The sequence below is a fragment of the Eumetopias jubatus genome, unplaced genomic scaffold (assembly GCF_037043125.1).
Source record: "Eumetopias jubatus isolate StellerSeaLion01/CBP00866 unplaced genomic scaffold, mEumJub1_p1.0 scaffold_7, whole genome shotgun sequence".
In the NCBI taxonomy this organism is placed as follows: domain Eukaryota; kingdom Metazoa; phylum Chordata; class Mammalia; order Carnivora; family Otariidae; genus Eumetopias; species Eumetopias jubatus.
In genome coordinates, this window is record NW_028274813.1 from 24,505,120 (window position 1) to 24,521,092 (window position 15,973).

The 15,973-nt window shown below is 51.2% G+C and overlaps 1 protein-coding gene across 5 annotated transcripts in view; it reads right to left on the minus strand.

Moving 5' to 3' along the window:
* ADCK1 (aarF domain containing kinase 1) overlaps positions 1 to 15,973 on the minus strand; it is a 146,929-nt gene that overhangs the window by 92,486 nt on the left and 38,470 nt on the right. For all 5 annotated transcript variants that reach the window (XR_015768478.1, XR_015768477.1, XR_015768476.1 and 2 more), the window contains exon 4: positions 9,451 to 9,654. Coding sequence is in view for 2 of the 5 variants with exons in the window: in XM_028102570.2 (XP_027958371.1) it covers positions 9,451 to 9,654 (204 nt within the window). In the remaining 3 variants the exon portion in view is untranslated. The remainder of the gene's footprint in view (positions 1 to 9,450; positions 9,655 to 15,973) is intronic.

Sequence of the window (15,973 nt, forward strand, 5' to 3'; positions counted from 1 at the left end):
GCAGTGGCTGGTGGGCCCTGACCTTCCAGAGTCTGTGAATGGGGCCACCATCAGCTGAGACACTTTCTCCAGCAAGCGAGCCCAACGCAGCAGCTAAGCAGAGGGTATGGGCTTGGGCACCACCCTACAGGTTAGACCCCCAAAGAGCGAGGGATGTGCCATAAGCCTGGTCTGCAGATTGAAAGTGAACGGTGAGCACATGGGTCTAATCATCCCAAACCACTGGCCAAGTGGGAGGGCTGGCCAAAGGATACAAAGAACACCCAGAATCCCTGCACCGTGAGGGATGAACTTATGAAAATAGGGCTTCCTCAAAGTCCATAGGAGGTCACAAAGTCCCATGGAGGGCGAAAGCCACGGAGCCCCTCTGGGTTTCTTTGGCAGCAAGACCAGCTGTGTCTCTGAACGTTGGCCTTCTCACTCTAGGCAGCAAGCTCCCAGCCCTCAACAGGAGGATGAGCACTGGATTGGGAGTCAAGAGACCTGGGTACAAGTTCTGCTTCCACCACCACCCAGGTGTGCCACTCTGGACCAGTGACTTCCCTCTCTGAGCCTCAGTTTCCTCACCTGTGAAACACGGGCCTTGAATGAGGTGATTTCTAAACCATCACAACCCAAGAGTTAGTGATTCTCTTGGGTAACTTCTGCCTAAGGCACCTGCCACTGAATGACAAAGGCCAAACAAGAAAAGCCAGTGTTTGTCAACCCCCAGGAAGATCCAGGCACGGTGGGGTGCTGAATACAATTGAGGGTCCCAGTGTGCCTGCTTCATTTTGTCCTCACAGGAGCTCTGCACGTGACAACCAGAGCTAACAGCTGCCAGGATTCACTGTGCAGCCCAGATGGGCCCTAGCTCTCCATCCTCATCACGGCCCTATTAGTGCAGAGGTTCTGTCAGCATCCCTGTTTACAGACAAGGGAACTAAGGCTCAGAAAGAACTAATGACACAGTGAAAATCTGGTAGCATTTGGGATTCGTGCAAGGCTCTCTGACTCCAAAACCTATCTGATTAACCATTATGCCATACCACCTCAGAAATGACCCTTCTGTTCTTTCCAGAAGCCAGATCCTGCCCTTGCCCTCAGCCCATAGTTGAGACAGCCCCAGACACACCCTCACCCAGCCCTCCACGGGCTCCTACAGGAACACCCCAGGGGACTATGGAAGCGAGACCGAGGCAGGAGCAGAGCTGGCCACCCCCAAGGACTCCAGGACTCATCACACCATGCCATGACATCCCGTGTCAGAGTGTCTCCACGCAGGTAACAACCCATTAGTGAGCTCCTCTGGTGTGCCAGGCACTGGGCAGTGCTCCAAGAAGAGCAGGAGGAGACCACCCACCCCAGGAACGTAAACCCAGCACTGAAATGACCAGACGCAAGAGGTCAAACCAAGTGCTCTGGACTCACGGTCCAACCTGGGTGAGGAGGTCAGTGAAGGCTTCAAGGGGACAGGGGCACTCAAAGTCATTCTGTAATTCAGCGCAACCACACTTAATAACACTTACTATGTGCAGAGCCCACACTAGGCCCCGTACGAGGTTCAAGATAGAAAAGCAACCAACCTTAACGCAACAAATAACTGCATAAGAGCTGTGACAGAGACAGAAAGTACCCAGGGGAGACACAAAAGAGCCACAAATCCTGACTGGGGGGTGTGTGAGGAGCCAAGGGTACGATTTTACTGGAAACCAGACCTCGGTTTCCCATCTGTAAAATAACGGCAGGACTGATCTCAGAGGGTCTTAGTGAGAAGTTAGTTGATCCGTGCAGAACTTCTGAGACAGTGCCCGACACCCAGCAAGCGTTCAGACTGTGTGTGTACGTGCGTGTGCTGGTGTCATCAGACCCGGAGCTCAAAGGATGAGAAAGGACCTGCTGAGTTAAGAAGCGGAAGTGGGAAGACAGGCCTGGGGTGCGTGGAGCGAACCCCCACGTGGCCAGGGTGTCACCAGAGCAGGGGGTGAGGCTGGGAAGAAAGTGGGGAGCAGCCCGACCTGCTCTCTGGGGGGCTCCGTTCCACAGGCACGAGAGGGACATGGCCCAGGCTAGGTGAGGGCCATGCAGAAGCTATGGAACAGTGGACCGAAGGTGCCCTGGAGATGGAGCAGAGCCCCCAAGGAGGAGGCCTCGCAGGGCTCGGGCAGGGCTGCTGCGCAGGGTGGAGGCAGGGGCCAGGAGGACGCCTCAGTCTCTCCCCTGGTGACTAATGGCACACCATCCGTCCCGGCTGACAATGCTTCCCGCCATCCTTCTCCTACTCATTAAATTACCATTTTATGGCCAAAATCTCTCTCCCATAATTGATAAAAATCTCCTTTTGATGTTCAGTATGATTGGGGGGGAAATGTTTTTTTATTCTTCATTATGTTTTTAATATAAATGTGTTTTTTATTGAGAGCTGCTGGGAAGCCCGGAGGAGGTGATTCTCTCTCTCTTGCCCCCCAGCCCTCCCCACACACAGCTTTGCGGCCAGCAGCTCGTTCTGTTCCACTCCCAGAATGCTCACACGGCAGCCGTCTCGGGGAACCAGAAGCCAGAACAAAGGTTGTGCTGAGGACCAAGGGAAGCAGATCTAAAGACAGCTGAAGCCCGCCAGGTGGTCCTCAGCTCCAGGCCAGCGGAACAGCACGGATGGTGAAGGGTGAGCTGGCCTCAGCCAGGCCCCTGCCAAGGTGCGAGGACAGGACAAGAGCTCCAGGGCGCAGGGACGCCCAGGGGCTGGCACACCACTGGGCACAGGGGTACGTGCAATAAATGTGTGTACCTAAGAGAAGGGCAGGGAGAAGCTGGAGCAGCCCTGGAAAGAAGGCTGCAAGGAATACGAGATGGAGTCATGTGTCACCAGGGAGGGGAAGTCTTCTGCCAGCCATGGGGCCCCGGTAGAATCGGCTCCTCTGGCCCGTCTGCCCTACCCGTGTCCCTCACCCCCGTCCAACCCAGCGCATGTCTGTCCCCGCCTACGCCCACACCCAGCTCCTGCAGGACGAGGGAAGCCGAGTCCTGCTGCCATCCTGCAAGGAGGAGGGCTGGGTCCTGAACACGGCACAGCCACCAGCTCATGACCCTGGGCCTCCGGGGCTGCCCTCAACCCCTCGTCCAGGGAGTCAGCTCTAGGCACCGAGAGCACAAAGCAACTGCTGCTGATGGCCTGAGGACACTGCTCTGGTTGACCGTGGCCTGGCTGAGCTGCCGTACGCCCCCAAGGTGGGGGTCACAGGGCAGTACTTAAGAAGCCCAGGGGACAGGCTCCCAAGGCAGCAGAGGGAAGGGGCTGACACTTCCTTGGGTACTGATCAGGGAAGAGAAAGGAAGATTCTACTAGCAAAGCAGTATCTGGGACAGAGAGCCGTACCAGCTACCAGAAAACCTGGTTAAAGATCCAACTCTGCCATTTACAAGTCTCTCAGAATCTGGGTTCCTCGCACGCATAAAGCATCCAGCGTAACACTGGAATGACACTAACATGTGCTGGCCATTTGCTCTTCGCCTACAGGCTCCACACACTCCACGGCCGTTAATTCATTTAATCCCACAGTCAGCCTGTGCAGCACGTACTGTCAGTATCCCCATTTTACAGATGAGGAAAATGAGAGACAGAGAAGATAAGTAGCATGCCCAAGGTCACACAGCCAACACAACAGCAGGCAGTTTAGCTCCTGCCCACCTCCAAGTCTTAGTAGGAAGCTCGACTGTCAGGACCAAGGGTACAGATGTATAGTCCTGACTGAGGGCCAGGTGGGAACCATGAGGGATAATTTTATGTGTCAACTTGGCTGAGCCATGGTGCCCAGAAACATGGTCAGACTTTAATGTCTCTCTAAGAATGTTTTTGAATGAGATTTACATTTAAATCAGTAGACTTTTGGGGGACCTGGGTGGCTCAGTCAGTTAAGCATCCGATTCTTGGTTTCGGCTGAGGTCATGATCTCATGGGTCATGATCTCATGGGTCTTGAGACCAAGCCCCGCATCGGGCTCTGCGCTCAGCAGGGAGACTGCCTGAGGATTCTCTCTCTGCCCCCACCCCCACTCACGTGCACACACACTCTCTCTCCCTCTAAAATAAATAAATAAATCTTTTTTAAAAATCAGTAGACTTTGGGGCGCCTGGGTGGCTCAGATGGTTAAGTGTCTGCCTTCGGCTCAGGTCATGATCCCAGGGTCCTGGGATTGAGTCCCGCATCAGGCTCCCTGCTAGGTGGGGAGGCTGCTTCTCTCTCTGCCTCTGCCTCTCTCTCTCTCTCTCTCTCTCTGACTCTCATGAATAAATAAAACATTTTTTTAAAGATTTTATTTATTTATTTGAGAGAGAGAGAATGAGAGAGAGCACGAGAGGGAAGAGGGTCAGCGGGACATTTAAAAAAAATCAGTAGACTTTGGGGGCGCCTTGGTGGCTCAGTTGTTAAGCGTCTGCCTTTGGCTCAGGTCATGATCCCAGGGTCCTGGGATCAAGCCCCACATCAGGCTCCCAGCTGGGCGGGAAGCCTGCTTCTCCCTCTCCCACTCCCCCTGCTTGTGTTCCCTCTTTCGCTGTATCTCTCTCTGTCAAATAAATATATAAAATCTTTGAAAAAAAAATCAGTAGACTTAGAGTCAAGCAGATGGCCCTCTATAAGGTGGGTGGGCCTCATCCAATCAGTTGAAGGCCTGCCTAGAACAAGACTGACCTCCTGGAGCAACAGGGAATTCTGCCAGCAGATGGTCTTTAGACTCAAACTGCAATATCGGCTCTTCCTGGATCTCCAACCAGATGCCTCCTCACTCGCACCAAAGATGCAAGATTTACCAGCCTCCACAATTGCATAAGCCAATTCCTTAAAACCAGTCAATCTCTTTTTACTTATTTTACACACACACACACACACACACCCTATTGACTCTGTTTCTCTGGAGAACCCTGACTAATAGAAGAAGGAAATCCAGCCCTGGCAGAGCTGCCACCTGCAGGAAGGGGTGCCCAGAGGGGGTGCCTTTTCCTGCTTTTCCCACAGTTCTCCATGTACCAGCAGAGGTCCTACATGCAGGCATTCAGAAATGACGAGGATCAGCCCAGAGTTTGCCATCCCCCATCCATGCCCAGAGCCCCCTCACCCAGCCCTGAGGCCTCAATGGAAGCCCCTGCTCCAACCTCTGTCCAGGGTCTGCACTGCCCCCACCTGGTGCCCCCACCACCAGGAAGCCCTCATATGGGCCAGGCATTCTCCTACCTCACCTCCCTGCCTTCCACTTCTGGTCCTGCTGGTCCTCAAGCCAAGAGTGCCTTCTCTCTCTGCCACCCCCCACTCAAGCTTAATAAATGACAGAGGTTCCTGGGGGAAAAGTTTCTTTATCTCTTTCCTGAACTTTTGTTTATACCTTGAGCCTTTAAAGCAAGACAAGAATGTTACCCTCCACCTGTACCTGTAGGTCCATAAGAAACCACAACCATTCACCCACTTGATGCACAGTGGTTCTCTTCCATGTTCCAATGGCCACTCTGGTCAGATGGTCCATCAAGAACATGGATCTCCTGTGACACACAGCATGTGTCCCCGGGTACTATAGGAAGTTACAGAACAAGTTCAAGTCTAGATCCCCACCCTGTGGGAGCTCAGGGGTAAAAAACTGATATGATAAGTCATGTTTCAGAGGGGAATCCGGGTGGCACAGTCGGTCAAGCATCTAACCCTTGGTTTCAGCTCAGATTGTGATCTCAGGGTCTTGAGATCAAGCCCCACATTGGGCTCCACACTCAGTGTGGAGTCTGCTTGAGATTCTCTCTCATTCTGCCCCTCCCCCCTGCACATGTGCACACACACTCTCTCTCTCTAAAATAAATAAATAATTTAGAAAGAGTCAGAAATTAATAAAATACTGCAGTTTAAAAAAAAAAACATATTTCAGAGTACACAAGCCGAACCCCAATCTCCCAACACCAGTACAAGCGGTGCCCCTAACAAAGGTATTTCTGTGCATCACTCTGGCAGCTGACCTCATTTCCTTCAGTTTCTCATACAATTTTAGAGCTAGAAAGAACCTTAATCTGATTCAAGTATATTCCAAAACAAAAAACAAAACTGGATCATTTGCTGAAATATACTGTAATGAGATCAGACTCTGTGTGTGTGTGTGTGTGTGTGTGTGTGTGTGTGTGTGTGTGTTAAGGAGGGGGGTGGGAGGAGGGATGTGAGGAGGTCCATGACCACCGATAACTGTACCAGTGCAGCTGACAATTCTATCATCTCTTCCTAAGTCCCACTATAACTCCCCTCCCCAAGCTTTCTACCCACCTCAAACCTCCCACCTTCCCTTTCCCCACCTGGGAAAGATGACCTCATCTCCCACCTCACTAAGAAAATCTGCCCCACTCCATCCTCCTTTGCTTGGGTCCCTCTCCAAGTTCCCCGCTCCCTCAGGCTCATGTTATGAAAAAAACATTCGAGGCCCTTCATAGTGTGACCTCGGCACCAACTTTGCAATCTCAGCTCCACTATTCACCAATCTGAACCCCATATGCTAGTTAACAAGACTATCACCACACAATCTCTGTACTTTATGCTTTCCGGTGCCTATACCTTTGCTTAGCCCATCTCATCAATCAGAAGTCCCTCTGCTTCCTCCAATCCCAGCCATCCCTGAGAGCCTGGGTCAGATGCCATCTGCTTCAGACAGCCTCCACCCACCCAAAAGTAACCTCTCTCCCCGTCTGTCTCCCTCTCTCTTTCCTGTAAACCCTGTGGGCATGTACATTGCCAGCTATCACAGTGATGTGTACCTCCCAATGACCCCACACTACAAGGGCTGGAATGAGGTCTTACCCAACCTTGGCTAAACCCAAAGCTTCTAGCACTGTGCCTTCCTCACTAAATACTAGCTGCTTGGACTACGAGAGAGAAGGAAAGGAAAATGAATGAACAGGTACCAAAACACAGAACTACAGGCTGCTCATGCCTGCAGGGGGCCTCTGAGGACTCCTAGTCCAGAAGAGGAATGTGTAAGGATGAGTTGGTGATCAGAATCCTGCCAGGTCCTCCAGCAGGGAGCCAAGAACTCCTGGGGACCAAGGTGGTCAATAGCCTCATGGCTTAGGCCTATGTTTGCCCCATTCAGGGTGCAAAGGTGTCAGCCTGGGCTCCTTCCACAGCATGAACCATGACCAGGAGAAGAAAGAACTCAAGTCTCAGCCAGTCAGGGCTCCCCTGGAAAGGGCCAAGTCTTCAGCATCCTTCCCTGACGCTCAAGCTCCGGCGCCATCTGCTGGCTATGGTCAGCACTGCACCTTGACCTATAGTCCCAAGGGCAGTTAGCGCACCAAGGCAGAGACCATTTCCAACCCTCTCCAGACCCAGGTCACTTTGGAGTCACCAGAAATGACCCCACCTCCTAGAGTTCGGGCTGCTAACTGCTTTCCAGATCCTTTCAAGACTTAAGCCTAGCATTTAAAATAAAAGGAAAAAAAGCAAGCTTCTTTCTGGTAATATTAGCTGAGAAACTTCCAAGACACAGATATACAGACACAGAAAATAGATTTCCAAACGATTTCTGCCAAACAGGAGCTCTGTTACATAGGAGACAAAGCACTAGCCTGGCAGTCAGAAGATCCGAGGCCTCATCCTGTCACTCACACCCTTCTCCCTTAGGTTTGCGGCCCCACCCCCACCCCAGCCACACATACCCCTATGCCACGACAGTGCCCCTTTACTCGCTCTCCCTCCACGCTGACTGCACTGGCTGTTGTACAGGGATTCGCACAGATTCAGAGCCACATGCAAATCACGGGGCTCAGGAGAGATGCAAGCTCACTCTCATCTCCCACACCCTGCTGGGGACACCCCTCAGGGCCAGCCCCATCTGCGTGGGACAGGGACTGGTGTGAGGACACCAGTGACCCTGTAAGGCCTCTGCTGATGGGAAGGGTCCTCAAGAGGCATAGATGCAATCAACCAGTGCAGCCCCAACACACCAGCCTCGAGCTCCCTCTAGCCACCCTCCCTGCTCTTTCAGTCTAAGATTTAGGGGCAGCTACGCAGTCTTTGAGCTCCAGGGGTCTTCAGAGCCCATCCAAGAACTTGAATCAGCCAACAGATGGTGATACATGACAGTCTCAGCTCCCTTTAACCACACTCCTGAAACCAGGGATGAAACAGAGCTTTCCACGGAGGGTCCCAGGGCCGGTGTGGAGCCCACAATCAGTGGGATCCGCTCAGACCTCTTCCTGGTGGGGAGAGCTGCTCCCCATCAGTGTCATGGGAGAGGCGGGAGGAGGAGGGAAGTGCAGAGTGAGTGACTTTCCCCGCCCTCACACCCCCACACCCACCTACCCTGCTTCCCACGCAGCCCCTTTCCCCTCCCTCCACCCACAGACTGAGAAAGTGTGTCACCAGAGAACAAATGCCATCTTCCCGGGAGGGAGGAGGAAGCAGGGGGAGAGCAAAGATTTCAATTGTGCACCTGTGGGGGCTGGGTTAAGAAACCAGAGGTTGCTGAGCTTCCCAGCTGTGAAGGACGCCCCCTCAGAACCATGACCTTGACATTAGCCTCCCTTCTCTGAGGCCCTGAGACAAGCTCAAGACTACATGGCCAGGGGGACTAGAGAAGAGGCCCTGAAGATGCAGATGAAATCTTTTAACCCCAAACATCCTTTGGCCAGCTGGGTGGGCCCCACCATGAAGCTGACACTCCAAACTTCTCATCTCACTCCACTCTGACTTAGAGGGGGCCACTAACCAGCTCTCGCCTCCCCCTCCGGCTCTCCACAGACAAGCCAGCCTCCAAGGGTTAATCTGCTGTCTTCCTTCCCTTGCATCCGCCCCCACTGAGCTGCCACATGCCAGCAATGATGCACTTCGCACTGTTATTACAGTGATTTACTTAGTTTTAATTTGGGGGTGAATCTCGTGCTATAGGAAGCAGGAGGCCCATAGTCTTGGCAAGAAGCAAAGCCACGCACAGGCCTGTGCCGTGCCAATCCTGTGCCCTCTGCCTGGGGTCCCTCCATCCGAACCCAGCTCCTCCTGGCCTCCAGCCCTAAATTGGGTTTACCCTTCGCTGAATCTCCTCCACCTAAGCCTTTAACCCTCATCTGCAAAATGGGGTAAATAACAGTACCTACCTCCCACGTTTACCCTGAGAGGAGGTGAGATAATGCAGGGGACACAGTATAGCTGTTCTCACATGGTAAACCCTCAATAATTGACAGATGTTATTAGGTTGGACCCTATGAATCACAATACATTGCAGAACAACAGCAATCGCATATCAACTATTTCAGATGGTTCAAGTCATCTTTTTTACAGAGGGCCACTGAGGCGCCTTGTAACCCCTTTGATTTCACTACTGAGAGTTGCCGGGAAGTACATTTCCACTCCAGCGGTGGAGCCCCAGCCCCCCAGCAGCGAGAGCTCTGCCAGGGCCTTCGAGAAGCACGGCAGCCCAGGACCCAGCTGTCCTGGCCCTGGCAGCTACCTACCTCCTGGCCCAGGTCTTCGCGGATGACCTGGCGGACCTCTTGTATGCTGCTCTGCGGGGCCTGGCTGTGGAGCACCTTCAGCGTGCTGGTGTACTCCTCCGGCAGCAGGTAGTCCAGGGCCCCCAGGTGCTGGCCCACCTTGATGAAAGTGCCCCGGTTGGCACAGCACAGCTCACAGAGACGCCTGGCAGAACGGAGGTGCACCTGCAGGGAGACAGGCCAGCGCCAGAGAGGTGTGAGCGCCCACTGTCCACTGGGCATCGTTCCCTCTTCCTGCCCCCTCTGCTGGAAAACGCTGATTCGCTCCCCAGAGTACATGTACACACACACACACACACACACACACACACACACACACACACGCACGCACCTTCACTCGCCTTCTGCTTCGGTGCTTTCCTTCAGTCCTGGGACGTAGAGCAGTCGATTCTAGCCTCAGCCTGAGGCCAGGCTCCTCAGACACCCGATACCCCCATGCTTCTGGTCTTCTTCCCATCAGAAGTCACCCGGCCCAGGAACCAGAGCACTTGTTCAAGGCTTTTAACCAAATCTAATCTACTAATGATTCAGTTGAGGGTACACAGAGTAAAAGTACGTGCCACCCAAGCCTCAGATACACTAATAACACTATCTGCTTAAAGGTCTACAGTTTCTAAAACATGGTCATGTGCATCATTTCTTTGAATCCTCACAGCAGCTCAGGGAGTCAGGTACTGGCATCTTTAAAAATAAGAAACTCAGATGTTGTGCTTATGAAGAAATAGCTCATAAAGATCAAAGGAGGTCTAGAAAATGCTCCAAACCTGGGGCTCTTTTAACTCAGCACACTTTCACAAGGATCTCCTCTTAACTGGAAGAAAAGTTTACTGGGAAATGTCAGGTGCATGGAACACGCAGCTGGGTAGGTCGCCTGGGACAGGGCAGCCTTAACTTGCAGCCTGATGCCCTCTGTCCTTCCAGAGCTGGGAGATGGCCCCCCTTAGGCCCCAGGCTGTATATCCCCCACGTATCACTCCAGCTCAGCCAAGGGTCTTGGAACTGTGAGGGTCCTGCCTTCCTGGAGCTACAGCTTCTGAGGCAGGACAGGGCCATGGGCACAGACAGAACGAAAGGGAGTCCAGTACCCTGTGGGAACCTCTTCCACCCACAAAATCAACCAAGAGGGGGTAAACATCTACGATGGACTTACACTCTCTTAAGTGTTATAGAAGATGCTGACATAATTAAGCACATATTGGAGGCAATAAACCACCTGAGGGATTAAATAACTTTTGGCAACAACGATGGAAGAAACAGTTAAAGATCCTATACAATTAGTTGCCAAGTGAACCACACAGAAAACTGTTCCTTTAGAAATTAAGAAGATAACACCACAGTCCCCAACACCCTTGTCCCAGCAGCCAGGGAGCCCATCTGCCCTGCCCCACCACAGCAGAGGAGATGCCCCAGACTCCAGCGCTGGGAGCTGTCCTGAGGCCCCTGTGGGCATCCGCTTCCCACTGCCTCTGCTTCCCACCCCATTGCACTCTCGGGGAACCCTATACACACATGCTCCATCCACCTGGGCAGAGTCCTCCAGCCTGGATGCAAATACCTGGTCCAAGCTGGGCCACGCACAATCTTTTTTTTCCCTGACAGGAGGACCAGGAAGAAGGACATTAATCCTAAGAAATTAAGAGAGAGAGCGTGCTCTTAGATGGGTCAAAGGATTGTGGGAAAGGGGTGGATTCTCTTTAAGACTTTGGAGCTGGGGACTCAGCAGACCAGTGGCAGACGGCAGGAAATCAGTGGTGTGGCTGGCCAAGGCCATGCTCAAGCCTTGGTTTCAAGAAGTGAGAAAGAAGGCACACGTGGTCAAACACGGAACTGGGCATTTCCTCCCAGAGTAAAGGTCCAGGCTGGTGTGAACAAATGACTTCTTGGAGCTCAAATAATCATTCCCCAAATTCCAGCCCAGAGGAGGAGAGGTCATAATCACTGCCCAAATGAGAAGCAACAGACAGGCATCCACAATCCATCAGTCCTGAGATACAGCACGACTGCAGCCCACGTCCGGCCGGCGGCCAGCCGCCCTGTCCCCCAGGGAGGCACACACAGCCCCCACGTCAAAGCTGCTCTGGAGTCAAGACCACACGGAAGCAGAGGACCGGAAGGTGAGGTGAGGACACACCCCCTTCCCCTCCCTGCCCAGTAAAGACCTCAGCCACTGTGTATTCACTGGGACGACAGCAGGCCAGGTTCCGTGCCCGCCCCCCCGCCGCCGCAGCACATGGGAAGACGTGACCGAGCCGCTCGCACGCAGAGAATGACTCGCAACACCAGGATCACACTGAGAACCGCAGGGGCTCAGACGCAAGAAACAAGGGGGCTGGAATTAGAGGCGAGGCTTGACTCACAGGAGGGCAGGTGGGTGTGTGGTACTCAGATCTATGGCCTCCAGGCTCCAAGTCCACCTTCCTCCGCCCTGTGCTGTGACCCGGGGGCTGCACATTGTCGTTTCTCCTCTGTCAGATGGCTTCTTATCCGGCTTTGTCAACAGCTGGCTCTGGAGGGCCACTGAGGCCACAGCAGGGCAAAGGGGCTCTCTTCCTGGTGCCAGTGTGTCATTTTAGCTCAGCAGCCAGGAGGCCGGTGGTTTGGGGTGCGCCCTTCAGTGGCCCTCCCAGACCAGCCCACCCTCACTAAATTTCCCCACTACCAGGCAGGCCCCTCTGATGGACCAACTCGGGCCCACGCCCTCCAGCAAGTGTTCTGACCAGCCAGCAGGCTGCTCCCATGCAGTAGCTCTGGGCCACACCCTCCTGCAAATTCCACCACCACCCAGCAGGCTGCTCCCGTGGACTGTGCCTTCCACCGTGTCTCCTCCCCACGAGGCAGACCTCCACCTCAGCCTCCCAGGCGTGCAGCCCTCGGCTGAGGTCTGTCCTTGCTGACTACCCCTCAGCCCCAGACGGAGCATCTGCTTTATGGGTTTACTACTTCTCCACCCTAGAATCTTCTTTTACTCCTTTTAGGAGTTATCGGCCTTTTACTTTTACCAGTTAATAATCTTTTAAGTTTTCCCCACTTAAACCCTCCTGCACTGTTGGTGGGAATGCAAATTGGTGCTGCCACTCTGGAAAACAGTATGGAGGTTCCTCCGAAAGTTAAAACTAGAGCTACCCTATGATCCAGCAATCATACTAGTAGGTATTTACCCAAAGCATACAAAAATACTACTTCAAAGGGATACATGCATCCCGGTGTTTATAGCAGTAGTATCTACACGAGCCAAATTATGGAAACGGCCCCTGATGAATGAAGAAAGAAGATGTGATATATATATATGCATATATATGAATATTACTCAGCCATAAAAGAGAATGAAATCCTGCTATTCGCAACGACACGGATGGAGCTAGAAAGTAGTATGGGAGAAAGAGGTGACGGGGAGTAAGGAGCGCACTTGCTGTGATGAGCCCTGGGTGAGGTACAGAAGTGTTGAATCACTATATTGTACACCTAACTCTAATATTACACTGTATGTTAATTAAATGGAATTTAAATAAAAACTGTAATAAATAGTCAATAAATAAATAAATAAAAGACTGGATTCCATTCTGAACTTTTTAATGCAGTGTGTATTCTGCAGTTTACTTACATGATAATCAGCATGAAATAAAGATCTCAGAAATTAAAAAAATAAAACGTTTTCCCCAGTCAGATTACTGGTGTGACTGGCTCCTGATAGATACACAGGATTGGTCCCTGAAATCAAATTTGAATAAATTAGGACAAAAAGAAGGGCATTTCAGATCAAGAGGACAAGACAGCAACACGTATCTGTGTGCTGAAGATCTACTCCACCATTTCCTTTAGACTGGATTCATATCTGCACTTGTCTCTGCCACTGGCAGCCCTCAGAAAGCACCAGCCTAGATGATGTTAGTTGAAAGATTAAAAAAATAAATAAATAATAAGAAAGAATGAAAGCATCAGCCCACTGCCCCTCACCTGCAGCTGGAGCCAGTCCTACATAGGATATCTCTAGGCACAAAGTTATGGTCACCTTCAAGACATTGTGTGCACAATACAGGGAGCCCTCTCTGATCACACAAGCCCAGGAAAGCTGGTCGACTCCCAACTCACCAGCCACTTGGCACATGAGCCATAGGGACAGAGACCATGTATGTCCCCTGTATGCTCTGTGTACCTCAGGGCAAACTGTGCATGCGCCATCAATGTACATTGATGATGACTATGGGTTATACACTCACAAAACGGCCACCCATGAAGCTGAGTCAGCATCTACTGCAAATGGCACCCATATTTTAGCTAAAGAAGCCCCAAAGTCACCTTCAACCAGCTTCTAAATAAACTCTCTCTCTCTCTCTCTCTCTCTCTCACACACACACACACACACACACACACACAGGTGAGGGATATTGCCACTCACCAAAAACTTCTAAATGTTCTTTTAAGGCCAAAAGACACAAATGCTGAACAGAGTAGGGCCTCTGATCTCCAGGGTTCCTTTTCAGCTCCAGCTCCGAGGGCTTCACTGTCCTCGGGAATCAGAAGGCAGGTCCCAATTCAGAATTTCAAGAAACTGCTAGCTTAGTAAAAACTCCCCCTTTCAGCATTCACTTCCCTAATCTGATACCTTAAGGGGCTGCACCTGCTGGTGGCAGGGACTATCCATAGGGATCCCACAGTTCTCTCCCCCCAGGAACCTTCCCCCCAGACAAGGAGTACGCTCAATGAAAAGGCAAAGCTTCCAGAACCTCTGGACCTTGGCATTCCCCTGAATCTAGTCCCGCATGCTATACATCTTTGGGCACTGCACCTATATAGGCCTAGACCCCAGGAAGGACATGCAGGCCCATGAAAGTTAGTTGATACCAGTTCCGTCCAACAGAGCCTACTGCAGTGACAGAAATATTCTGCATCTGCACTGTCCAATAACTCAGCGGCCACCAGCTACCAGTGGTCACTGGACGCTTGAAATGTGGCTAGTGTGACAGAGGAACTGAGTTCTTCATCTTATTTAATTTTAAATAATTTAGATTTAAATCATCACATGTGGCTAGTGGCTACTATACTAGACAGCTCAGGCTTATAAATCAGTAACAACTGTAATAAATAATCATTTATTTAATGCCCTGTTCTAAGTGCTATTCCTGGGCTACAATAAAAGCTAAAACATAGGTGGTTGTTACTGTTTTTAAATCTGCCCAATATCTCTGTAAAATGGATCTTAATATGTGTCTTTAAGGATGACAAAATAATCTGAGACGTTCAGTGACATTCCCAAGGTCCCAGAGTCAGCAAAAGGTAAGATGTTGTTGTGTTCAACCATGTGCCAGGGGGCAGGCATGAACTGAATTTCTCTATGTACACGTATTGTTGGGGATGCAAGCATTGTGAGGATGGTCTCCATGGGCAAGGAGCTTACAATCCAGGCTGACGTGTGGACGTGCACCCATGAGCTGGAATCACCAAGGGCAGGCAATAAAGGTAGCTGCCCAGTAGCTCCCAGGTATAACATGTGCTGGAGAGAACATCAGCCTGGTACCGGGGTGGCCACAGACGCTGAATCACATGTATATGATTTAAAAGGTCAATGAAAGCCGTAGTCAGTCTTGAATACAACAAGAGTCATAAAACATAATGATTAACAGCATTGACTTTGGAATCAAAAAGCCCTGGGTTCAAATCCTACTTTGCTACTTACTTGTCATATAACCTTGCACAAGTTCCCTAACTTTGGGGCTTTGTTTTCTTCATCAGGAAAAGGAGGAAAACAATGGCAACTGTCACTGGGATGGTCACACGAAGCAAGCATAAAAAAGGGTTCAGCACAGGGCTCAGCACACAGTCAGTGCTCAATACGTGACTCAAAACAGATGGGGGTTGGAGGGAAATCCAATGTTCCCAGAAAAAATGAAATTAAAAAAAAAAAAAGAACACTCCAGGCCCATCCACTCCCTATACTTTGTTCAGACTAACAAGTCTGGACCACAATCTAATAAGAACAATAGCTAATTCCATGCTCTGTCATCTAAATGGCAAGTGTCCATGCATAAGAAATGCAAATAGCAATAGACCATTATTCTACTAAATACACTGACTTTATGTTCTCTGCCCTAAAGGCCTGCCCACTTCTACTACCCTAACACCCATCTGCTCACTGACCCAAGTGCTGTCTTTACCAAGCACCTGGTTTCACTGGCCGGCTGGGTGTGTGGCTGCATGTCCTCACTGCAAAGGCCTGACATTCCCCCTTCTGTCCCTGCCAAAATGGGGTAGGAACAGCTGGTGTGGTCTCCCTGCCCCTCCTCCAACTTCATTTTCACTCCCAGCTCAATAACTTACCTTATGATTATCTCATTACCAATAACCTTGCTGTAATGAGTTTTAATCTGCCTCATATTAATTAAAAGCATTGTTATTAGCCAGCTTGGTTTGGGGTTTGAGAAGGGGGCAGTGAATAGCTAATAAGATCAACTCAGTGCTGATTAATTATTGATTGGGAGGGATGGAG